The sequence below is a fragment of the Sinocyclocheilus anshuiensis genome, unplaced genomic scaffold (assembly GCF_001515605.1).
Source record: "Sinocyclocheilus anshuiensis isolate Anshui unplaced genomic scaffold, SAMN03320099.WGS_v1.1 scaffold1430, whole genome shotgun sequence".
In the NCBI taxonomy this organism is placed as follows: Eukaryota; Metazoa; Chordata; class Actinopteri; order Cypriniformes; family Cyprinidae; genus Sinocyclocheilus; species Sinocyclocheilus anshuiensis.
In genome coordinates, this window is record NW_015555721.1 from 313984 (window position 1) to 339658 (window position 25675).

At 37.8% G+C, this 25675-nt stretch overlaps 2 protein-coding genes across 2 annotated transcripts; one reads left to right on the top strand and one right to left on the bottom strand.

Moving 5' to 3' along the window:
- Window positions 1–72: 72 nt before the first annotated feature.
- On the bottom strand, window positions 73–5864 carry ppan (peter pan homolog). The gene is made up of 12 exons (XM_016465716.1): window positions 5666–5864; window positions 5242–5412; window positions 5062–5163; window positions 3634–3684; window positions 3265–3435; window positions 3025–3101; window positions 2741–2848; window positions 2444–2567; window positions 1480–1558; window positions 1251–1380; window positions 746–909; window positions 73–664 (listed from the first exon to the last, which is right to left on the bottom strand). Exons 1-12 carry the CDS (start codon window positions 5678–5680, stop codon window positions 288–290), a joined length of 1569 nt encoding a protein of 522 aa, XP_016321202.1. The 5' UTR covers window positions 5681–5864; the 3' UTR covers window positions 73–287.
- Window positions 5865–8008: 2144 nt separating this feature from the next.
- Window positions 8009–25239, top strand: LOC107672431 (hemicentin-1-like). The gene is made up of 17 exons (XM_016465618.1): window positions 8009–8326; window positions 9597–10118; window positions 11077–11214; window positions 12541–12748; window positions 14793–14986; window positions 17565–17835; window positions 17924–18102; window positions 18659–18749; window positions 21396–21647; window positions 21717–22034; window positions 22294–22515; window positions 23057–23323; window positions 23437–23766; window positions 23871–24110; window positions 24206–24433; window positions 24518–24775; window positions 24867–25239. Exons 2-17 carry the CDS (start codon window positions 9636–9638, stop codon window positions 25022–25024), a joined length of 3837 nt encoding a protein of 1278 aa, XP_016321104.1. The 5' UTR covers window positions 8009–8326; window positions 9597–9635; the 3' UTR covers window positions 25025–25239.
- Window positions 25240–25675: the final 436 nt, after the last annotated feature.

Here is a 25675-nt window from a genome sequence, read left to right on the forward strand (position 1 = left end):
ACCAATGAGTGAAATCACACAGGCAAGCACACGTGACATTTAAAGCATCTAGATGATTGCAACACAAGCCGCTTGATGGTTTGAAAGGATTTATTGGTAAAATGTATCCAAATCTATGAACATTTATACAAGGCACAAGTCTGACATAAAGCAGCATTGATCTGCTGATGTTTTTGCATTGATACATGATGATACATCAGTCATTTAATACATGACGCATCAGTGAAGCAACAGTCCCATCTTGTAGTTAAGCAGTTTAGATGCGTCCAACCTCGCTTTCAGTTCCTTCAGCTTTTCCCTTTCTTGTGTTTAAAGTCCTTTTTTCCTCCGGCACCTTTCTGTCGTTTCATAACAGCACGTCGTTTAAACGTTTTCTGTCCGCCAAACTTCTTACCGGTATCTCCTTTCTTCTGCCCTGCAAATCTATTGCCTTTTCCCCCTTTTTGGCCAAACTTTTTGCCTCCTTCACTCTTCCTAAACCTGTTTCTCCCCTCTAGCGGTTTTCTATCCCCAAACCGCTTCCTACAATCTTTATTTCCCCTGTCAGATGACTTAAAACTCTTTTTGTCATGAGGAGGGCCCTTCCCCGGTGACAGCTTCCTCTTTTTAAAGGGATTTGTAGACTTTCCAGGACCACGCTTCCTTTTTGTACCAGGAAACATGTCTGTGGGGTTCAAGAAGAAATTAGAACCAGTGCAAACTGCAACGGTAAAATTTCACAAATAATTTTGGTATGACACGATACCTTCATCTGGTTCCTCCCCCACAGCCTGTCTGTAATACTCTGCTTCGTCCTCAGACTCCTCAGCTGGAGCCTGGTCCTCCGGTTTCCCAGGATCCTCCACTTCATCATCTGATACCTGCCCTTCCTGCTGACGCTTTCTCTTGATGCCCTCCAAACTCTTTTGCCTTCAAGAAATTAAAACATTTTTGGAACAAAAGAACTTACATTTGAAAAGATGCTTTGAGTGCATTGCTATGGTGTTCTGATTTATTTTTAATTTGCAAAAAAAACAAAATACAAATAAAATGTACAATTTATTTAGCATGGGATGTTTTAAAGCTTTTTATGGGAGAAGATGTTTTTGAAGTAATGTGCAGCAACCATTTAACAGAAAAACAGAATACCCATTTCAAAACACCGTAACCAAATGCTGTAATATTTACTTCTGCGGAAACAAAGAATTTCCACTGTTAACACGCGTTAACATCTAGCTCATCACCACCACCAGAGCAGCAGATCTACTCACTTGTTCTGATCTCGTTTGTCTTTTTTTAGGGCAATGTTCTGTTCTTGTTTTCTCTTCCGTTCTTCTTTCTCTTTCAGGCGGGCCTCCTTCCTTTTCAGCATCTCCTGAAGCTCTTCCTCTGTTTTCGAGACTGCAGACGGAGCACAATTTGGACTAGCTTAGTAATACGCTCAATAACAACTAGGTTGGGCGTCTAAATGGTTGGTCTCTTACACAAAACTACACTTACTGAAAGAATGATAAAGCACTTTTCCTTCCCCCATGCCTTCTGATATCTTCACCAGCTGCAGAGTCATTCTGGGGCCAATCTGTAGCAGAACAGACATCCATCATTTTTCAGTAGACACGAACTGTTAAGCATCTAATGTGCTTTTTGTACTTAAGCATGTGCTTTTAGCATAGCAACATACTAATGTCGAACTCCATCAGAATGCATTGAGAATCCAGCCAGTAATATTTAAAGGGATAGTTCACCCAAAAATGAAAATTCTGTCATTATTTACTCACCCTCATGTCGTTCCAAACCCGTAAGACCTTTGTTCATATTCTGAACACAAATTAAGATATTTCTGATCAAATACGAGAGCTTTCTGACCCTGCATAGACAGCAACACAACTGAAACATTCAAGGCCCAGAAAGGTAGTAAGGGCATCATTAAAATAGTCCATGTGACATTAGTGGCTCAACCGTAATGTTATGAAGCTATGAGAATACAGCACAAAGGAAACAAAAATAACTATTCAACAACTTCTTTTCTTCCATGTCAGTCCACGACGTGTGTTGACAGTACTATCACACACATGCGTCGCGTTACTCTCGTGAATGCGTGTTGAAGACCGACACGGAAGAGAAGAAATTGTTGAATAGAGTCATTATTTTTGTTTTCTCTGCACACAAAAAGTATTCTCGTATCTTCATAAAATTAAGGTTGAACCACTGATGTCACATGGACTATTTTAACGATGTCCTTACTACCTTTCTGGGTCTTGAACGTGGCCCAGTTCTGTGCTGTCTATGGAGGGTCAGAAAACTCTCGGATTTCATCAAAAATATCTTAATTTGTGTTCAAAAGATGAACTAAGGTCTTACAGGTTTGGAACGACATGAGGTTGAGTAATTAATGACAGAATTTTCATTTTTGGGTGAACTATCCCGAGTTTAAAAACCAGCCCAGCATGATGGGTTTCCTCACCTCAGTCAGCCGAACTGCGCTCTGCTGCGAGGCCATGTTTCCACGACCAGAGTACACCTGTGGTAACTCTGTGATGTTGTGGTCTCCGTCCTGCTCTGCCTCGCTCTCTGAAAGATTGACACCTCTGCAGAAAGTGCAAAGTGTGACTTAAAAAATCACTTGCGTACATTACAAACTCAAGTATGAAGCTGGTGCATCAGAGCGTTTACTTTGAAACATCACTGTTCCATCAATTATAATACATTCCATCATATGCATCAAATTCTGTGAATGATCTCCAGCTTGTGGAAGACTAACTTCATGAGGAGCTCGCTGATGTCCTCCAGCTTGCTCATGTTGGGGAACTTCTCCTGCATGAGCTTCTTCACCCCTCGACTCATGCCCACAGGCACCACCTTCAAGCTGCTGCAGGAGGACATGGAGAGGGTTAGCGGAGACTGTAAGAAACCTCACAAAATAGCATTCGTTTGAAGATGCATCAGTGCGTTTACTTTGAAAACAATCACAGGAAAGTCATGTTTAGAAGTTGCATCATGTGCACCTTTTAATTGGAGACAAGAAAACAAAGCCAAGCTACTTACTAATGACGAAACTCCACCTCTTGGGACACGGGATCATAATTTAACAGCACACATCTTTTTATGCTGTTGAGGTTGAGCTGAGAAACGAGAGTTAAATGATCAAAACATGCACAAATCTTCATATCTTCTCACCACCAAGAGGACAACAACATCAGCTGGTTGTACACATCACAAATGTCAGAAGACTATACTTGCATCACATGTGGAGAAACATTTCATAGTTCTGGGCGAGTGAATTACCTTGTGTACGTTGATCGAGGGGAACATGTTCTGGAACATGGTGGCCATCAGCTTGATGTGCATGCCCTCGATGCCAAAATTATTCAGCACTAGCAAAGGATGATGGGAAAACTGCTGTTCATGCATCCTGTGCCTCTTTAAAGACGAAACTACATCTTTGCTGAGGGTATACTGGAACAAAGAGACATTTACTTTTAGAACAAATTACAAGAATGTTCATAATATAATCAGTGTGAGACTAGACACATCAGTGCGTTTACTTTGAAAAGACATCACTCAACAGTCAAAATACTAAAATGTCATCATTTGTGCCCTCGGATATGAGAAATCAAGCCAAAGACAAAGGTCAAAAGTAGTGAAGTTATATACCTTCGCAACACGGAAATATAATGTTGGACCTTTGGGAAGACGTGCAAGCCTCTGTGGAGAAAGAGAGAGTAAGTTTAGGTGTTAATATATCTGATCTCAAAGATGAGATGATGTAGGAGACATACTATGTACTACATACTACAAAGTCATAGTCTTGAGTACCGCATCTATCAAAACTATCAAATTGTTAGTACACAATGACATTTATGAACTCAAACTGTAAAGCATGACACTAGCCAATGCCAAGGTCATGGGTTTGATTCCCAGGGAAAGCAAGAAGTGATAAAAGTGCTCTGGATGAATGCATCTGCCAAATGTCATTAAAGTCACAATGTAAGGAAATACTGACATCTTTTCTTTTGCATTGTGACATACATTCAAGTGAAACAGATTATCATTAAAAAAAATGCTTGGCAGGGACATGGTTCTATGCATCGGTTAGCTGATTGGATGGAGGCAGGTGTGAACTTGCTTGAGCTTGCAGTTGATTAAGAAAGGAGCAAAGTTTAAGAAGTCCGGCATATGTCATCAGAAAGAGGACTGTCGATTTCATTGGAAGATTGAGTTAAGACATTGATTAAAAATAAGGTACATTTTTTTTTTTTTTTAATAAAAGAAGACATGCATTCAAACAGATAGGGTTATTTTTCAAGTAACCCTTTTTTTACATTTTACATTTATTTTTTAACTTATATTTAAAAAATAAATAAATAAAGCGCTGCGCATTACAACCAGTCACATACGATTCTGTTGAGATTATGAATGCAAGGACCAATCAGAGGCGTTCAGATGAGTCACCGCTGAAACGCGCTGTTTCATCACTGCGCGCGCTGGCTGACTGAATTCTCTGGCTAATTCTCTCATCAGAAACAACAATGTGAAGATGTACGAATGTAAGTAGGATATTAATTTCAGTGTAAACTGCTTTAGAGATTATTATGGGAGTTTCTGAGAGTGCTTGAACTCGCGGGACTGTACTTAAGTAAAAAAACGGATTTGAATGCAAGTTAATATATTACACTATTAGGCTACTTTGACCATCGCCCATTATAGATCAACTAACAATCTATAAAGGTGCAAAATGCATCTACTCACACATATTTGAGAATCGAGATATTTCATGATATATTTTGGGGATATATAAAAAAAAAAATGTAAAAAAAAAATTGAATAAAATCCCTGCTGAAAAGAGTAGACAATTACAAATTTTTTTTACAAAATAAACATCCAGGAACCACCCTATCCGTTTTACATAAAACAAATACACTCACCATGTTTATAGTATATTTTGGGGATATATAAAAAAAAAAAATAAAAAAAAAATTGAATAAAATCCCTGCTGAAAAGAGTAGACAATTACAATTTTTTTTTACAAAATAAACATCCAGGAACCACCCTATCCGTTTTACATAAAACAAATACACTCACCATGTTTATAGTATTTTCAGTTTTGGTAAATATTGAGAAGTGCGTGATTCCTAATGGTCCTGCCACTGCAACAAAATCTTTCAAGACGTTATTCTTCCGCACCTGCAAACCAAGACAACAGTTTCAGTGTGTAAACGAGACTTGACAGTAGAGCTGAGCAGCAGCAATCGTGAAGCGCACCTTCAGAGATCTGGCAGTGAAGGGCTCCATGACTCGTCTCATGTCTGCCACGAGCTGAGCGACGTTTTTGCCGATCTGTCCGCGGTGAAACACGAAGGTGTGCGGCACAGTGGAGTAAGTCTCCTCCGCCACACGACTGGCAGCCACGCGGGCTTTCTTCTGGTTCTTAGTCTATGAGACAAAAACAGAAAGTAGCTTATAGAATGATTTCGTCATAACTGTTCAAGCTGAAAAGATATTATACATTATTTTGCCAAGCGTTAGAACATTGACACGTGTACCTATTTACACACACATATACATCACCGAATCTCATTCCAAATAACGAAATTAATAGATTTCGCAAAGATAAAGACAGACGGACTTGTAAGTTACTTCACTGTCCGCACTTAACTCTGGATGCAAGTTAAACACGTAACGTTACCTTTGTTTTCCCCATTTTTTAAAGGACAGCACAACTTATCCAAGCCGAGGGCGCAAAGCTGAACTTCACTTGATTTGATTTTAATACGAATATCTGAGCTAAAATATCTCACAAGTCTAGTTAACCAGCAACCATCTTGAAAACCCTGCTGCTAACCATGTGGCATGGTTGCGCATGCGCAGAAGCAAGGCACTACACGACGCGCGCACGCTGGATGTTTGGTTTTACACGCGCCGTCTTTTGGATGGGATGAATTACTGCATGTAGCTGCATTGGTAGGTTTAATGCAGCACATGCACAGAATTCTAGGCAGGTTTTAAACTTTCGATTAAGTTTTGAATGTCCCACTAGCCTTAAATCCAATTTAAAGGAAATAGCCACTGCTTAACTCTGATTACTCTCATTCATTCTCATTTAATTACTCTATGATCTGATTCAGAATTCGATGCAAGTCAGAACCTTTGTAAATCATTAAAGTATTGTCGGCTTTCTTTTTCTTCCTTGTTAAGGTTTTTCTTTATTCCTTGTTTAGTTATCACACTTTATCTTGTAAACATCATCTTATTTTAGCTTCAATAATTAGATGTGTAGGTAGTAAAGGATGTACACATCATTAGCTCATAATTGCAGAAGTCAATAGAAAGTCCCCACCATGACAGAACTAGCATTACAGTTATGTTACTTTCAAAGCAATAGAATGTAAGTAATAATTCATGTCCATTTGAGCAATTTCCTGCACATACTGTAATGCTGCACTATTGTGAATTTTTTATTTTTTTTAAATGAGCTGTATTTTTTTGACATGGACCACAAAACCAGTCATAAGGGTCACGTTTTTGAAATTGAGATTTATACATCATCTGAAAGCTGAATAAATAAGAATATGACAATATTTGGCCGACGTACAACTATTTGAAAATCTGAGGGTGCAAAAAAAATCTAAATATTGAGAAAATCGCCGTTAAAGTTGTCCAAATGAAGTTCTTAGCAAGGCATATTACTAATAAAAAATGAAGTTTTTATATATTTACATTAGGAAATTTACAAAATATCTTCATGGAACATGATCTTTACTTAATATCCTAATGATTTTTTGCATAAAAGAAAAATGGATAATTTTGACCCATACAATGTATTGTTGGCTATTGCTACAAATATACCCGTGCTACTGATGACTGGTTTTGTGCTCCAGGGTCACATATTGTACAGTCATGGTCAGTCTGCACGATGACTGGGAGTGAAGGAGAGGGTAGTGGGTGTGCTTGTGTGTGGGGGACAGGCCTGTGTAGGACTAGAAAGGAGGGGCGGCTGGTCTCATTAGGATGGTTTGTAATTATAATCTTCTTTGTTTAGAGATCCTCTGACAGGAGCTGATCTTCCTGCTTTAAAAGTTTACTGTCAGTCTGGGTGTCTCCCACTGCCCACTGTCTTTGAACATCTCCACTGAAGACCAGCCGGAGCACCGACCAGACATCCACTGCTGCAGTCATTATGCTCAATTATTAATAGCAAAGGCGTGTTTCCCTTTATGACAGTGATTTTTCATTGATATTATAATCTTTTAGTTATAAAGAGCACAGATCAGAAACTCGGAGCTGAACATCTTGTTTGCATCAGTCGGAGGACAAGGCATTACCTTAAAAAGAGACCAAATCCAAAAAGAGAAGATCATCTGGTGATATAAGGAGGTAAGAGAAATATCTGTTCAAATTGTGATTTGTTTTCTCAGAATCATGGTTATATTCCACATGTTTTCTTTTAAACAAATAAAAATGAATAAAAAAGAACTACTGTAAATTAAAATAAAAAAGCATACCAATTGTGTATCCTTCTGTTGAAATATCCCATAAGTATTACTTTGGTATTTTAATGAGCCTCCACATATTTTTAATATATATGCAATTTTAGTCATAAGTGAAACTTTTCCAAAGTATTTATTAATTGATAGCTCGCAATTACTTTAGACACATTTGCTTAAAATTTCATCAAACTGCTATTACTTTTGTTAACTTTGGTATTAATAGGTATCCTCTCTAATAGGCATCACTGTTCTTTTTAGTAGGCTTTGTTTAGCTGTTTTCAGTAGTTGCCTCAGTCAATGTTTAGAATTGTTGGCTATTGCTACAAATATACCCGTGCTACTGATGACTGGTTTTGTGCTCCAGGGTCACATATTGTACAGTCATGGTCAGTCTGCACGATGACTGGGAGTGAAGGAGAGGGTAGTGGGTGTGCTTGTGTGTGGGGGACAGGCCTGTGTAGGACTAGAAAGGAGGGGCGGCTGGTCTCATTAGGATGGTTTGTAATTATAATCTTCTTTGTTTAGAGATCCTCTGACAGGAGCTGATCTTCCTGCTTTAAAAGTTTACTGTCAGTCTGGGTGTCTCCCACTGCCCACTGTCTTTGAACATCTCCACTGAAGACCAGCCGGAGCACCGACCAGACATCCACTGCTGCAGTCATTATGCTCAATTATTAATAGCAAAGGCGTGTTTCCCTTTATGACAGTGATTTTTCATTGATATTATAATCTTTTAGTTATAAAGAGCACAGATCAGAAACTCGGAGCTGAACATCTTGTTTGCATCAGTCGGAGGACAAGGCATTACCTTAAAAAGAGACCAAATCCAAAAAGAGAAGATCATCTGGTGATATAAGGAGGTAAGAGAAATATCTGTTCAAATTGTGATTTGTTTTCTCAGAATCATGGTTATATTCCACATGTTTTCTTTTAAACAAATAAAAATGAATAAAAAAGAACTACTGTAAATTAAAATAAAAAAGCATACCAATTGTGTATCCTTCTGTTGAAATATCCCATAAGTATTACTTTGGTATTTTAATGAGCCTCCACATATTTTTAATATATATGCAATTTTAGTCATAAGTGAAACTTTTCCAAAGTATTTATTAATTGATAGCTCGCAATTACTTTAGACACATTTGCTTAAAATTTCATCAAACTGCTATTACTTTTGTTAACTTTGGTATTAATAGGTATCCTCTCTAATAGGCATCACTGTTCTTTTTAGTAGGCTTTGTTTAGCTGTTTTCAGTAGTTGCCTCAGTCAATGTTTAGATTTGTTAATTGCTTATGACATTTATGATGTGTACCAAAGCTGTAATTTTCATCGGTATTGACTTTAGCTATTGATTTTGACAATCAGATGAAATGGTAGGCTGACTTAGGCTCTGTTTCTGTTGACATGCTAATTAACCCAAGAAAAGGCGAAACTGTGTTTTACCTCCCCCATCATTAAACATGAACATCTGGCATGCATCAAAACTGCAGGCCTCTTCAGTTCATGACTGACTGAGTGGGTGGTTATAATGTTAAAATTTAGGCAGGTTTTAGCTCACTGGAAAATTAAAAGTCCTAAGTAGCACGGGTATATTTGTAGCAATATCTAACAATACATTGTATGGGTCAAAATTATCGATTTTTCTTTTATGCAAAAATTCATTAGGGTATTAAGTAAAGATCATGTTTCATGAAGATATTTTGTAAATTTCCTACCGTAAATATATCAAAACTTAATTTTTGATTAGTAATATGCATTGCTAAGAACTTAATTTGGACAACTTTAAAGGCGATTTTCTCAATATTTAGATTTTTTTGCACCTTCGGATTCCAGATTTTCAAATAGTTGTATCTCGACCAAATATTGTACTATCCTAACAAACCATACATCAATGGAAAACTTATTTCTAAATCTCAATTTCAAAAATTGACCCTTATGACTGGATTTGTGGTGCAGGATCACAATTGTTTATTACCTTTTTTTTTTTTTTTAAGTCAGATCAAGTCTGAACAACACAATCTCATGGCAGTTTGAAACTACTTTTTTTTTATGTGAATTGGTGGCTGATTCATATGAATTTGTACTGTCTTAAAATGCTAAGATAAGATATTGTATTATTTGTTTGTTAGGATCATATTGGACAGTTTATTGGCTCAGTCGCAACACTTATGGAAATTCCAGTGACTTGTGCCGTGGTCTTCCTGCTGGTTTTTGGTGGGGCCTGCTGTGTGGATGGCCGCCAGGAAGCCTCTAACGCAGACACCTCCAAGGGTGATGCAGGTCAGAAAAGGCCGTCTCGAGCAACAGAGAATAAGCCAAGCCGCTGTTCCTACACTTTCATCGTACCTCAACAGAAGTTAACGGGGGCGCTTTGCGTGAGCACCGAGACGGCTCGTGTCAACCGCTCTGAGATGGCGTCCCTGCGCGCGCTGCTGGACCGGCAGCAGGAACAGCTGGACACAGTGCGTGGGCAGCTGGAGCAGGAGGGCGCACTGGCTAATGAGATGAGAGTTCTGCGCAGGGAGAGCGTCAACATGAACGCCCGCATCACCCAACTCTACGCCCAACTGCTGAATGAGATCATCCAGAAGAAGGATCAGGCTTTGGAGCAACGGAGGCTCGAGAGTTTGGTACTTAATGCAACAGCCCAGGTAGCTAAAAGTATTCCCTACTGTAAAGAAACATCATTATTACCTCAGTTGTTTATCCTAGATGCAAGTGAGATCAAATGGAGAACAAGCTGAGTCTCCTGCTTCTCAGATTTTTCACTGGGAATGTCTCAAGCTGCACAGATTTGCCACAATACCAAAATGTGCAATGAAAAGCCATAGATTTTAATACAAACTAAAAAAAAAAGGAAAAAGTAAAAGTGCATTTTAATAAGCGTACTTTTTATGGAAACAATATACTTAAAAAAACATTTACTTAAGTGACATAAGTGAAGCAATTTGTCCAAATTTTGAGTGATTTTTTGACCCACTTAAGCATATCTTTTGACAAGCATTTATGGTGAACTAAAATATGTCAATGCCATTTCTATTTAAATGTATATGTCATGTATTTCAGTATATGTGTAAACACACATTTGTAATAATGAAGTTGTAATTTAGTACATTTAAAATAGGTTAATTTTACATTTTAAAGTAATATTTAAATGTAATAATGCATAACACGCTTCTTTAAAGCATGACACAATATTATTAAAACCATAAATTCATACTGTAAAGTAAAACTTTTATTGTGACATTATATACAAAGCACACTTTAAATGTGTTAAAAACAGTAATGAAAGTTTACAGTCTCTTTAAATACACTTAAGTGGCATTTTATTTCATTAATATTATGTTATCTGCAATACACGTTATAATAAAAAATATATTGCATTACACTAAAAATATACAATTATATTATCTGCATACATTTTTTTGCGAATAAATTTTAAGATTCGAAGTACACTACAATTGCACATTCAAGCACACTTGTTTTTCACCAGGGATGTATTGATGCATTCATTTTATGGAAAGTTATTTAGACCACACGTTAAGTTTTCTACTTTTCAAATATTTGGATCATTTTTTTTTTAATCTGTGCGATGGCAAATCCTGACAGGTGCTTCAGGTGTCCAGCAGTTACAGAGACCTGGAAAAGAAGCATGATGCACTCACTTCTCTAGTGAGCAACCAGAGCCAACTAATCACACATCTGGAGAAACAGTGCCAGCTCAAGAACCCCACTAAAGCACCGCAGGTAAGAACATCTGTTATGTATTCTGTGCCTTTGTGCTTTTGCTTTGTAATGTGGACTTTTATGTTGTAGTTTTACTTGTTTCCTGTTCCTGTTTCCCCATGTCATTAGTCTGCTTGTTTCCAACTGTGTTTAGTTATGTCTTGTCCAAATACCCGCACTTGCGGTCTTTGCACTTGACCACTTGACTACTTATATGACGTATTTCCTGTGTTTGGTCCAAGTGTTCAAGTGAGCATGAAGACCACAAGTGTGTGTAGAACTTTTCATTACCTGATAGGACACACTATAATAGTGTTGTAAAAATGCAAGTGTTTACAGAGCTTTATTTTTATTTTCAATACTTGCATTTTAAAATCAACTTCTAAATGTCTGTTCAGTGTCTCTATAACAGACGACAATTTAATTTTGTGGTGCTTCTAATTAAGTGATAAAAAGCAGTTACAAATGTTGTACAAAATAAATATCACCACTACTCATTTGCACCAATAAAACGTGCAACCCTTTCTTTTAGTAGCAAATTATATGTAATATCTAGTTGTCATTAATATTTAACATTCATTGGAAAGGTTTCCATGACCTCTCGCGAGATCTCTGCAAAAAGTCTCACGATTTATTTCCAGAACATGATGCATGATGGGAAACACTAAGCCTCGAATAGCGCTCCAGAGCGGTATTCGAGATAGTGTGGATTTAGTGTGCATTAAGGGCACTGTGCTCTGGCGTTTTTAAGACTTGGGACAGTCTTGCGCACTTATTTCCTGTCGCGTGCACGCGCTCTCAAGTGGCCAAAACCAAAAGTGTGGATATTTGGACAAGGCATGTGTCTTGTTAACCCCTGTCTATAGCCCTTGTGTTTCCTGTGTTCATTGGCCCTGTACCAACCAAAGTGGCACCTTGTGGTCTTCTTCTGAAGCCGCATGTTCGTTACAAAATGCCACTTTGACTGTAGGGTAGAAGTCTACTGTGGAGCTCGTCTCAGTGCAGGTTTAGAAGAAGTGGGCATAGAGAGTGCACAACAGCCACAAGCGGCAGCACACACGGCGGCCACTAGAGCGTAAATGCGTGCCATTTGGGATTGGGCCATAGTCTGTTGTTGTTTTTTTAGTGGAGCTCAGCCAATGGCTTGCGTCTTGTTTCTTGCTTTTGTGGTTTTCTTGTGCATTGTTATTGTTTTAATAAACACTGTTTGGATCCAACTGTCCCTCAACTCTTAAGTTCTCCCTCTGCGACACAGTCTGAGCTTTCAGGTGTCACTTTGTATATTCCACAAACAAACAGGTGCATCCCCCCAAAACCAAGTGACATTTCTTATGACTTTCTTTACAGGAAACCACATCACTTCCGGTTCAACAGTCTAGTGGGTTGGTGAATGTGAACACAGAGCCTAAAGAAGTTGCCAGCAATGTCCAAAGAGACCAAAGTGCCCCTTTGCACCAGGAACAGAGTCCTCCAGAACTGCTGGAGACCTTTGATGGCTTGCCCAGTCTGCCAACAGACACACCTTTCACCAGTTACCCCGTGACTAAATCTCCAGGTATCATAAAAACCCATAAAGGCTAGGGTGTGGCTGCCACTGCTGTTTTGAGTGGTTTATAGGTGTTGCTATTGAGTTTTCTAGGCTTTTCAGTGTACTGAATGACCTAATAATTACTTAAATGACCCAATGTTGTCCCTCCTTTGATGTGGACACATCTTTTTTGCCTGTTTTATCATCCTCCATGTGAAAATCTTAGGAAATGGTCACCCCGCTTCAACAAGCCACCACATTTGAAGTGTAATTAATGTCTGCAGCACAAATGGTATTTAATATAGCACTAATATTTAGACTTAGGGGTTTGTTTAAATCCTTACCCTAAAGTAAGAGCAAAAGTAATAATGATCCTTGTCTTGGCAAAAGTGTAAGAATCCCAGATATCCATGTTTCCCACATAGGAGTTCGGAAGCCCTGGGAGTCAGTGACCTGTAGTCAGGAAGCTTTATCTTTGAGAATTCCAAACAGTGTGTTATCAGAGATGGTGACCCTCATTACTCTTCACAGGACTGTGAGAGCTGCGCTCAGGCTGAAAGCTGTGTATTAGCATGAGCACACACAAGCACATAGCATAGGCAAGTTAATCACCCCCTTTATAAAAGCTTTGTGACACAACCCTTGAATTGCAATGCTATGCTTTTACCTCCACCAACTCGGGTGTGAGATTACAGGACACACGTCCACTCCATTTAACATACCTAAATTACAGCCACTGTTACGGCAGCCACTAAACTGCTTTAAAGCACACTCATGCTGACATTTACGATTGAAGAAGGGTTTCGAATGAGATATTTGTGTAGAAAAAAATCTTTGTATTTAAAGGAACAGTTCACCCAAAAATGAAAAATTGCTAAAAATGCACTCAGGCCATCCAAGATTGTTTCTTCATCAAAACAGCTCTAGAGAAATTCAGCATTACATCACTTGCTCACCAGTGGATCCTCTGCAGTGAATGGGTGCCGTCAGAATGAGAGTCCAAACAGATGATGAAAACATCACAATAATCCACTAGTAATCCACACAACTCAAGTCCATCAGTTAATGTCTTGAGAAGTTTATAATAAATCCATTAAGACATTTTTAACTTCAAACTATGGCTTCATGGCTAAAATGTGAATCCTCTATCCATTAAATATTTCTTTCTCCAGTGAACAAACACACACATCTACTGTATATCTTAGGTGGCTTGACTCTTGAGGGTGAGTACATTTTCAGTAGTTTTTTCATTTTTGGGTGAACTGTTCATTTAAAAGAAAAGCATTTACAGAGTGAATTTAAATGAATTGTAAAATAATGTTATAACATTAAAAAAGTTTAGAAATATCCAAATAAAATAAAATAACATGTATTTTTTTTTTATTGTTTGCAGATACCAACATGTGAATGCAGTGGTTCATATGTTGATATTTGTATGTTTTTGTTTGTTTGTTTACTTCTTTAATAAATCAGATAATGTTCTTTTTCCAATCTAACAATGCAAACCATTTTTTTTAGTTTTAGTCTGTATCTAGGTACAGATGTATGGAAGGTGCCAGTGAGTGCAGTAGGTCAAATTCTTCTGGTGGTTTGTAGGAGTGTGAATTCCTCCATGTTGAACTGATAAGTAAAGGCTGAGAGATGGTTGTATACAGTATACAGATCATAACCTTGCTGCTTTCTGAACCAACAGAACCGCAGCCCTTCCTTACCATCCATCCAGCTCCTCCACACTATCTGTTCATTATAGAGTCATTTATTCATTGGCTTTTGTCATTTAATACAAAAGACAATGAAGATAAAAAAAATGGTATAATTAAAACAATATTCTCAAGAAAACATGTTTTGTTCAAAACATTTTGATTAGAGAATGAAATCAATGCAGAAACACCAGGAATATTTTTTATGTTAAATGTTTGTGCCATAATATCCAATCAAACCAAAACCAAAGAACAGTGTAATTAAATGAGTTAAAAATCCAATTCCTGTTCACCTGAATTGATTGCCACCTTAAAGAAAATTGTATTAGGGACATGAAAATGTACTGGATAGTATACTGTCTCTTTTAAAGGGCCGTGGAATGACTGTCATCATGTGCTGGAGTCAGGAGAGAAGACCAGCGGCATCTACCTGTTGCGACCGCGCAATACTAATACACTTCTGCAGGCCTGGTGTGACCAGAGCAGAGCTCAGGGTGGCTGGACCGTTATCCAGAGGAGACAGGATGGCTCTGTCAACTTCTTCAGGACCTGGGAACAGTATAAGGTGCACGAAACAAAACATTACTTATGTGGTAAAGTTGATATAGTAGGCCTGTAAGTCTACGTAGCATCTGTGCTAAGTGAACTTTGCGTAACATTTCCGCCAAAGCAACGAGTTCTAAACAAATTCAACTTAGAAAAAACATTGCACATCTCTTAGTAAGAGTACTTTGTACTTTGTGACAGCTAAAAAGTATGTACTTTATATTATGAATGTAATCTGTACTACACTGACATGTTGTCATTGTCATGTGACCTACCAGCATCAGTTGTTTCTTTTTTTTCTTTACTATTAATTCCGACATAGGCCTACTACTCATTTCACATACTACTAGAGTAGTGTGTCTATTCGGATGCAGCCACAATGTATACAGTACACAGTATACACACACATAAACTATGTAAACAACAACTTTTATTTTGGATGCGACTAATCACGATTAATCGTTTGACAACACTAGTTCCTGAATGAATCAGTGTGTTTGAACAAATCGTTTGAGTGAATAATTCAATGACTCACTCATAGGGACAGTCAATTATCTAGTTCCTGAATGAATCAGGGTGTTTGAACAAATTGTTTGAGTGAATAATTCAATGACTCACCCACAGGGACAGTCAATTATTTAGTTCCTGAATGAATCAGGGTGTTTGAACAAATCGTTTGAGTGAATATTTAAATGACTCACTCATAGGGACAGTCAATTATCTAGTTCCTGAATGAATCAGGGTGTTTGAACAAATTGTTTGAGTGAATAATTCAATGACTCACCCACAGGGACAGTCAATTATTTAGTTCCTGAATGAATCAGGGTGTTTGAACAAATCGTTTGAGTGAATATTTCAATGACTCACCCACAGGGACAGTCATTTATCTAGTTCCTGAATGAATCAGGGTGTTTGAGCAAATCGTTTCAGTGAATAATTCAATGACTCGCTCATAGGGACAGTCAATTATCTAGTTCCTGAATGTATCAGTGTGTTTGAACAAATCGTTTGAGTGAATAATTCAATGACTCACTCACAGGGACAGTCAATTATCTAGTTCCTGAATGAATCAGTGTGTTTGAACCAGTGTTAATTTCGTTGACGAATAATTTTCATCATAATTTTCATCAACGACATTTTTTTCACCGACGACAACGAGACGATAACGAACTAAAACTCTTTTTGAATGACAAAAACTATGACGTAAATCTATTGACATTTTCGTCAACAAATAAAAACGAGACGAAAATGTTAGGGAGGGACGAAAAAACTTTCAAAAATGTCAATATGTGGGAGTAAGAGAAGAGCAGACATGGATAAATCTGACGACGCAAGACAGAACTCAGTTCGGTCCGGTTTTCTGAGCGCAGACACTGAAGCATACACACACAGATAGTGCGTCTCACAGCACACAAGTATTCTCTCGCGTCGCATGAACGGAGAATTACACACAAAATTATGTTGAATTGTCCGTTTTGACGAGTATTCACGTAAACACAGTTGATTACATCTTAAGAAATTTATTTATAGAAATAAATATGTCTGCTTAAAAGAATGAAGAATATGGTAAAGACGTTGCTATAAAGAATGCATAATTAGCCTATATAACCATTGGTATTTAATTAAAAAGAAGACCATGTTCTTGTTCTTTATGAGAAGTGGTTTTATTTAATTTTAACATAAAGGCATGTTGTGTGTCACCGCAGTTGAATCGGTGTCTATCATGATAACACATTAATATCAAACCTATATAATGAGTTTGGAAATTTTAGAGAAATGCACTGTAACTAAACCCATTAGATTTTAGCTGACTAAATTTACTATAGATTTAGTCGACTAAAATCTTATGATATTTAGTTGACTAAAACTAAAAACAATTCAGATGACTAAAATATGACTAAAACTAAATGGCATTTTAGTCAAAAGACTATAAAACTAAATCAAAATTTGCTGTCAAAATTAACACGGGTTTGAACAAATCGTTTGAGTGGATAATTAAATGACTCACTCATAAGGACAGTCAATTATCTAGTTCCTGAATGAATCAGTTTGTTTGAACAAATTGTTTGAGTGAATAATGCAATGAATCACTTATACAGACAGTCGTTTGTTTGGTTTCTGAATGAATCAGTGTGTTTGATTGAATCGTTTGAATGGATGAATCAATGACTCACTCATAAAGACGGTCACTTGTCACCGTCTACTTGTGTATTGTGTAGAAAGTGTCATTGGAAAATACCAACCACTAGAGGCGAGAATACACTACATGACTTGTGCCAAGATTTCTCCTCTGTTACCATTTACAAAGTTGGCAAGTATATGATACCCAATGTTTTAAAATCGGTTCAGGTAATCTGTTTAGTCATGCAGTGTATTCCATCTTTGAACTCACACCTATAACCATGGGTAGCAATTTTGTCTGTCCAGGTTTAGTCTATGGCCCTTCACAAATGACACAGGCATTGTGGGCCACATAAGCTGCAAAATAGGGTCCATGGGGGGCACTCATGAGCACCCTTATGAATAATAAAAAGCAGATTTTAATGCAAAAAAATGGAATTTCTTTAATTAATTACATAACTATTGCCTATATACAGCAAGGCTTTGGGAATCTGGATGGAGAATACTGGCTGGGTTTGGAGCACCTGTACTGGCTCACCTCTCAGGCCACCTACAAGCTGCGAGTAGCCATGGAAGACTGGCAAGGACGACAGGCGTTTGCAGAGTACGACAGCTTTCAGGTGGAACCAGAGAGTGACTGGTATCGTCTACGATTAGGCAGTTATCAAGGCAACGCAGGAGACTCACTTTCATGGCACAACAATAAAGCGTTCACCACTCTGGACCGCGATAAGGATGCTTATTCAGGTGTTCAATCAATTTTTTGTATTTCACACCATTTCTGTCATTAAAAACAAAGTTTTTTTTAAAGCCATCTGTTGTTTGTCCTCCATAGGTAACTGTGCTCATTACCAGAAGGGCGGCTGGTGGTACCACATGTGTGCCCACTCCAACTTGAATGGGGTGTGGTATAGAGGAGGCCATTACAGAGGTCGATACCAGGATGGTGTTTACTGGGCAGAACTCCACGGAGGCTCATACTCCCTAAAGAAAGTGGCCATGATGATCAAACCTGCTTAACAGCCACAGAAACAAATCAGCAGAGCACCCAGAGAGTTGAGAGTACTTAGATTGAGTGCCATGTTTTGCCACCTTTTCTACACAAAGATGTGACAATTAATGAGCACTAAATATTTTTGTGGAGCTTCAGGTTATTTTGTTAGAGATCTAGTCTTGAAGTTATATTAACATTGTTCGAACAAAGACATGATTTTAATATTTTTATTCAGGTGCATTATTGTATTTTGGAATATTTACATTTGATTGTATTCTGTTTTTCAAGTGTGAAATAAAAAAAAATATGGTATTTCGAGTATTGTTTAAAATATTGTTTTTACTTTATTTATTTAAACTACAACAGCATCCATTAAAAAAAAAATGTTATTAATATTTTGTACCATGTTTTGCATCATTTTGTATTGCCTCACGTATGTGGTTTTCCTTTCTTACTGTGAGTTTAGACAGGATTTCCTGTTCTCAGACACTTCATATCGTGCTTATCACAATTAAGAGAAAATAAATCCTTTTCACAAACAACACCAAAGGAGATTGCATCTATTATACATCTCAGGCATTACCGTCGCCATTGCTTATCACCTGCTTGACAATGCTTCTGCTTCAGCCGTTGATCGGTCTCTTGCTGATCAGCCTTGCTCATGGCGGTAAGTTCTCATCATTCTGTCTTTTCAGAGTGTCTTTCTGTGGTTCCTTTCAACTTTTTAATTATTTTGACAGCTAGAAGCCCAGCAAATCATCTAGGGAGGGAGTTCATCATTATTTTTGCAGTTCTGTTTATTTCTTTTGTTTTTAGATTTCTTTATTTCTTTCTTTCTTTAGCCGTTTCTTTTGATGGTGTCGAAGGTGATGTGGTTAGACCTCCATGTTCATTTACAAATAATAAGTGTGTTAAAGCTATCAGAGTTTGCAAAGTGTTCTTTCTGATTTGATTTGACAAGTGATCTTAATTTCTAAAGCCAGAGACCATTAACTTTTTATCTGTCAAAATTTGTGACTTTTGAAAAGTTGTTAGAGGTTGTGGTGTTAGTCTCTGAACAGAAACTAGAGCACATGTAGGCAGTCCATCAAGTAGCTTTCACACTTCCAACGCCCAAACGTTAAAGACATGTTGACCTTTGTTTCTCTTCTGAACACAGGGTGAGAACATATGAAGGAGATCATTTCATGTATGAAAACTTTTAAAGGAACTGAGTATTGATTGAGTCAATAAGTTGACATTTTTTTGATATGGATGTGGTTACTATGGTGTTTTGAATGGTTTTAGGGCATCTCTGAAGGTATTCTGTGAGGGAATGTTGGTGGTTGTTTTCTAGCGGGTTTGGCAAAATAATAGCAACAAATCACATGACTTGTCATTAATGTCTGCTATGGTTCAGGATCAGTTACGTACGGAAGTGTAATAGTTAGAGGGTTTTTTCCTAACCATAAGTATGAGCAATGATAAAACCAATGGTTGCCAAGCACCACTTATTACACCAAAAACACAAAATTACTATTATCCCCATATCTGTTGTGAAAAGCAATGGATTCTGCCTTGATAATCCTTGACTGCCTGCTGTGCATTATGTTCAAGGCTGAGACATGGATCATAAAACTCTTAAACACAGTTCCTGAAATGTGAACAGATATGTACAGGACCAGTTAAACACACTGTAAAAATGTTATGTGCTATCTACTAAAAAATGTGGTAACAATATTACACATAATATTTTTGAGTAGTTTTTAAGGGTTTATTTCTATCTGAATAAGTCATGTAAAATCTCCTAAATTATTTAATCTGTGAAACAATGAATTTAGTTTTATTATTGAAATGTGCTCAGTTATTTCTTGTCTTAGAAAGACAGACCTTTTTGGATAAACTATCCCACAGAAACTAACCTACAGAAAGTAATAGCACTTTCGATTGGAAAAAACGAAACCAAAAATGAAAATTTGCTGAAAATGTACTCCCCCTCAGGCCATCCAAGATGTGGATATGTTTGTTTCTTAATCAGAACAGATTTGGAGAAATTTAGCATTACATCACTTGCAGTGGATCCTCTGCAGTGAATGGGTGCCGTCAGAATGAGAGCCCAAACAGCTGATAAAAACATCACAATAATACACTAATAATTCACACGACTCCAGTCCATCAATTAATGTCTTGTGAAACAAAAAGCTGTGTGTTTGTAATCGACAAATCCATCATTAAGGCATTTTAAGTTTAAACGCTAAATTCTGGCCAAAATACAAGTCCATAATCCATAATAATGCTTCCTCCAGCGAAAAAGTGCACCAACATATTTGTTTATAACTGTTTTGGACTGTTTGGCATGTTGTCAGTGCTTGATCTGCGCATATTTCTCTCCTAATTCAGACAGGACAACTTTATTAATGGAGAAAGAAATATTACTCACTCAGAAACAAAAGTTAAAAATGAAAGTGAAAATGATGTGACATGTGGCCAAGTATGGTGACCCATACTAGGAATTAGTGCTCTGCATTTAACCCATCCAAAGTGCACACACACAGCAGTTAACACACACACACACACCGTGAACACACACCCGGAGCAGTGGGCAGCCATTTTTGCTGCGGCGCCCGGGGAGCAGTTGGGGGTTCGGTGCCTTGCTCAATTGAAGGTGGGAGAGAGCGCTGTACATTCACTCCCCCCACCTACAATCCCTGCCGGTATGAGACTCGAACCCGCAACCTTTGGGTTACGAGTCCGACTCTCTAACAATTAGGCCTCAGACACTTAATGATAAAACATCTTAATGATGGATTTGCTTATTATAAATACTCAGCTTTTTGCTTTGGAGTCATGTGGATTACGTGTGTATTATTATGATGTTTTGATCAGCTGTTTGGACTGTCATTCTGACGGCACCCATTCACTGCAGAGGATCCAATGCTGAGCAAGCGATGTAATGCTAAATTTCTCCAAATCGGTTCTGATGAAGAAATAAACTCATTTACATCTTGGATGGTCTGAGGGTGAGTACATTTTCAGCACGTTTTCATTTCTGGATGTACTATTCCTTTAAGGAATAGTGCTATTACTTTCTGTGGGTAAATACAAGGCACACAATTCAAAAAATATAAATGCTAAATTCTCGATGATTTTCAGAATTTGTTACATCAAGCACCAAGATTTGAGTCTGTAGCAAAGCCATTTGGTCAAAGTCAAGCAGAAGTTCAGTTTACTTGACATGTTTATCATGACTAATTTTTATGAACTCTAATAATACTATGCACATAGATTATTTTTATCATAATGCATTGTCTTTATTTGTTTGTTCCCTTTGCAGGCTACTGCCCCATTTTGTTCAGTCCTCTTGATGTGGTGGTTGAATATGGAGCTTCTTTTTCAGTGAACTGCTTCGTCAACAGCATCACACATCAGTTTGGTTTGAGCTGGGAGGGATTTGATGACACAATGGAGGACAGTGAAGAGATCTCCAGAATTGTGGATAAAGTGACAGACTGGGAGATGAATGTAACGTGTTACATGTACTCTAATGAAACACAGTGTTCACAGGATCTTCCAATTACTATTTACAGTGAGTTTTTTTTTCCTAAAACAAATAATTTTCTTGAATTCACTCACAGCTGTGAATTTCTATTTACAGAGACTCCAGACAGTGTGTTCATCAGTGTGAATCACAATGGACCAATGAAGGAGGGAGAGCCGTATGAGCTCCAGTGTGACGTTCACAATGTGGCTCCTGTTCAGAATCTCACTGTCAACTGGTACAAAGGACAGACTCTGCTGGATCAAACCACCTTCACTGACACTAGCGAGACTCCAGTGAATAAAACAGCCACACTCCTGATCCGTCCAGACAGAGCTGATGATGGAGCTCAATACAGGTGTGAAGCAGAGCTGGATCTGGGAGCAGAAGGACCTCCTAATTCTACAGAATCAGCTCTCAATGCTGAAGTTTACTGTAAGTTTATTATTTCCAAGATTGCCATTTAATTCAGTTTATTTTTTTTCCGAAGGCACAAGTCTAGTGTGAAGGAACTGTCATAGTTCATCACATGCAGAAATATGCATCTTAACAGATAATTTGATCAAATATTACATACTATGAATTGCATTAATGTAAATAAAAAGGTTTCAGTACAATGTGTTTAGTGATCTGCTACTAACAGCTGCTCATCATGTTGCTGTTTTGCTGAGAAATGTATCTCTGTCCGCCTCAGATAAACCACAACACTCCAGTTCAACAGAGACCATCATTAAAGACGACAAGGTCATGCTAGATTGTACAGTGAAGGCAAACCCGGCTTCTACGTACACATGGGATCATCTGAAAGAGAAGAACAGCTCCTCAGTGCTCAAGTCCTCAGCACTCAGTCCAGGAAACTACACATGCACCGCCACAAACGCTCTGGGAAGAGACAGCAAAGTGTTCATCGTCAAAGGTCAGTTTTGAATAAACACTAATCTGCCTCTTTGCCCTCAAGCAGTGTTAAGTTATAGTTTTTAATTTTTACATTTTTACTGTTCAAAAGAGTGCTGCAGGGATAGCATATTTTTGTAGGGATAGATTTATTCCCTCAAAATACTACAAATATCATTGAAACAAAATACAGTATATTCATTTAATAAAAATTTTATGCTTATTGTGTTCTGTCTGTTTTTACCGCCAGTGATCACAAGTGGGAACCCTAAGAGAGGAATACCACAATGTTAAAAAATGTGTTGTTATTTTTTCATTCCACTGCCCTGCGTCTCATGATTTTAAACTCAAAAATATGTTCGGTGTGAAAAGCCACTGAGGCATCACTAGTTTTATTGCTCATACTTGTGAAAAGCGATTTAATTTATGCTTTGCATTGCCAAATATATGAAGGACTGTTGCACAGTACTGTATGGAGAGATGAATGCCCAAACAGATTTGTAAATGATGCTGTTATTTTGTGATAGAGCTTCATTGGTTTTTAATCACATTGTGTTCTGTAGACAGTCGATGTCCTGTTCAAATCATCCCATGGAGAGCTGTTGTGAGGTACGGCGACAATGTTTCTGCTGACTGCAAAACTTCAGTCCTGCATAAAGGGATGGGATGGGAAGCCAGTGAGGGAGGAGTGCCCATGACCAAAAACCAGAGTCTGATCACATGGAGAGTGTCAGAACTGACAGAATGGGACATAAAGCCATTCTGCTACATAAACTATAAAATAGGCGATGAGGATCAGTGTCTAGTAGAGCTCCCAGTCACTGTTTACAGTCAGTTTCTCTGTTACTGATATTTTTTTCTGTTCATTCTCAGAAATATCCAATAAATGTACATTCATCATTCATCACAGCAGATTTCAGAGTGTGTAAATCTTCCTCCACAGAGACTCCAGACAGTGTGTTCATCAGTACTGTGAATCACAATGGACCAATGAAGGAGGGAGAGCTGTATGAGCTCCAGTGTGACGTTCACAATGTGGCTCCTGTTCAGAATCTCACTGTCAACTGGTACAAAGGACAGACTCTGCTGGATCAAACTACCTTCACTGACACTAGCGAGACTCCAGTGAATGAAACAGCCACACTCCTGATCCGTCCAGACAGAGCTGATGATGGAGCTCAATACAGGTGTGAAGCAGAGCTGGATCTGGGAGCAGAAGGACCTCAACCTCATCCTACAATTTCATCAAATCCTCTCAGCATTGCTGTATATTGTAAGTGAACAAAATATTGTTTAATGTCTCCACACGTGTGAAGAAGCAAGACGTTCTCTCAAAATGCAAGCAAATAAGTATCTTTCTCTGTTCTTCTTTTCCAGTTGCTCCACAAATTCAATTTTGTAGCGACTGGTCACCATTGACAGAGACCTCATTGGATTCATATCCTTCAAATTTACATTCTGTCGAGGGTAAACCTCGTCCAGACATCTCCTGGAGACACAAATCATCATCAGTCAATTCCTCTATGCCTCTTACCAGATATGATTCTGGCCTATATGAAATCATTGCCAGGAATGACCTTAGTACTGTCAGCTGTTCCATGAACATAACAGTCGAGTGTAAGTGTGATACTTCTTTAGGAACTTCTGCATTAAAACCTGATGTTTTGTGTCTCTGGTTGTGTCTTTAAGTTGATTGTTTTCCCCAAAAATAGATCCTCCAGAACTGAACTGCGACAAGAGCTATGAAGTAAAAGAAAAAACACTCTTCAAACTTCCTTGCATAGCCGATGGATTACCAAAGCCTGAATGTTTCCTCTACAAAAATGGAAAAATTATCCAGCATGACTTTTATCCCAATTGGAATGATAGTGGCTGGTATCAATTAACTGCACATAACCAACGCGGAACTAGTAATTCTACATTCACCATCAACATCCTATGTAAGAGAAAAATGGTCTACAATGTATATTTCTTTAACAACCTTTGCCAATGAATTAACAAAGACAACTTCTACTTTAACACAGATGCCCCAGTGTTTTATGACAGCCAAGAGAAATTTGTTGTGGGAGAAGACAGCAATATAACGCTAGAGTGCTACTTGACTGGTAACCCAGAACCTGAGGTGTGGTGGAGCTTCAAAAATAGGAACATCTCCACTGGGAGGCGCCACATAAACATTGAGAGAGCCACGTCTACCAGTGCTGGAGATTATACATGCAGTGCCACGAATAAATTTGGACGCAGTGACAAGACCTTTATAGTGGAGATAAAGGGTGTGGGCTGTGAGTGTGAAAACAGTATGATATGACTTTGAATGATACATTTTTTAATTTGCGTGATACATTACTGACATTTTTTTCTTTCCCTTTTTAGATGACTTTCCCTACTACATTCTAATTGGTTTAGGAGTATGTGTACTGCTTGTTTTAATTATCCTTTTAGTGGTCTTAATGTGGAGAAGGAGAAAATCAAGAGGACATTATGAAATACAGTCAGAAATGCAGCCGTTAAGCAATGGGGGCCTTAAGTGAGTTTTATCTTGTTTTAATAAGTTGAAATATGCTTACATTGAAAAAAGACAATATACTGAACATCATTGAGGTTACAATAAATAAATACATTCTATAAATGTCTGTGGTGTAACGTGTGAAAGCTAATACTGTACAGCATGCAAAGCGCTTGTGTGACTAGGCCTATATGATATGGATGATATTTCAGTGACAAGGAAGAATGTTTAAGACGAGTAATAAAGAAATGTTTCAAATGTATCAAGTTATCTTGTCACATGACAACAAAATGTTTTTCTGTATGTTGGTTATGGTTATTTGCTGTATAAAAGTGTTACGTACAGTATGTCTTGAGAGATTATCAAATTTAGTTAAATATGTGAAAAGAAAAATGTTTGTTAAATTGCATTTTACTTTTGTTAGATTTTTACACATTTAATGCTTTTTTTTTTTTTGATGATGATGATGATGATGATGAAGGACAATCTCCAGGCCAGAAATTTGTTTTCTATAATACAGGTTTGACGACACTTTTTATGCATTTGTCCCCCTTTAGTCTGTATTGGGAGATGTTCTATAAGTAAAGTGCCTGTTTTTAAATTTTATAGGCTAATAATGATGCAATAAAGGAGAAAAATGCTGCACAGAAGTTTTTGAAATAAAATAGGCCTATAT

What these genes read in the sequence shown, in the direction of transcription:
- ppan (XM_016465716.1), bottom strand. An exon ending in TATATTTCCGTGTTGCGAAG is followed by an intron (nt 3,436 to 3,633) that starts GTATATAACTTC and finishes TCTTTGTTCCAG; the next exon opens with TATACCCTCAGCAAAGATGT. An exon ending in GCGCAGTTCGGCTGACTGAG is followed by an intron (nt 1,559 to 2,443) that starts GTGAGGAAACCC and finishes GTTCTGCTACAG; the next exon opens with ATTGGCCCCAGAATGACTCT.
- LOC107672431 (XM_016465618.1), top strand. Translation starts at nt 9,636, where the DNA reads ATGGAAATTCCAGTGACTTGTGCCGTGGTCTTCCTGCTGGTTTTTGGT. An exon ending in TCTCAATGCTGAAGTTTACT is followed by an intron (nt 22,035 to 22,293) that starts GTAAGTTTATTA and finishes TGTCCGCCTCAG; the next exon opens with ATAAACCACAACACTCCAGT. An exon ending in CATGAACATAACAGTCGAGT is followed by an intron (nt 24,111 to 24,205) that starts GTAAGTGTGATA and finishes CCCCAAAAATAG; the next exon opens with ATCCTCCAGAACTGAACTGC.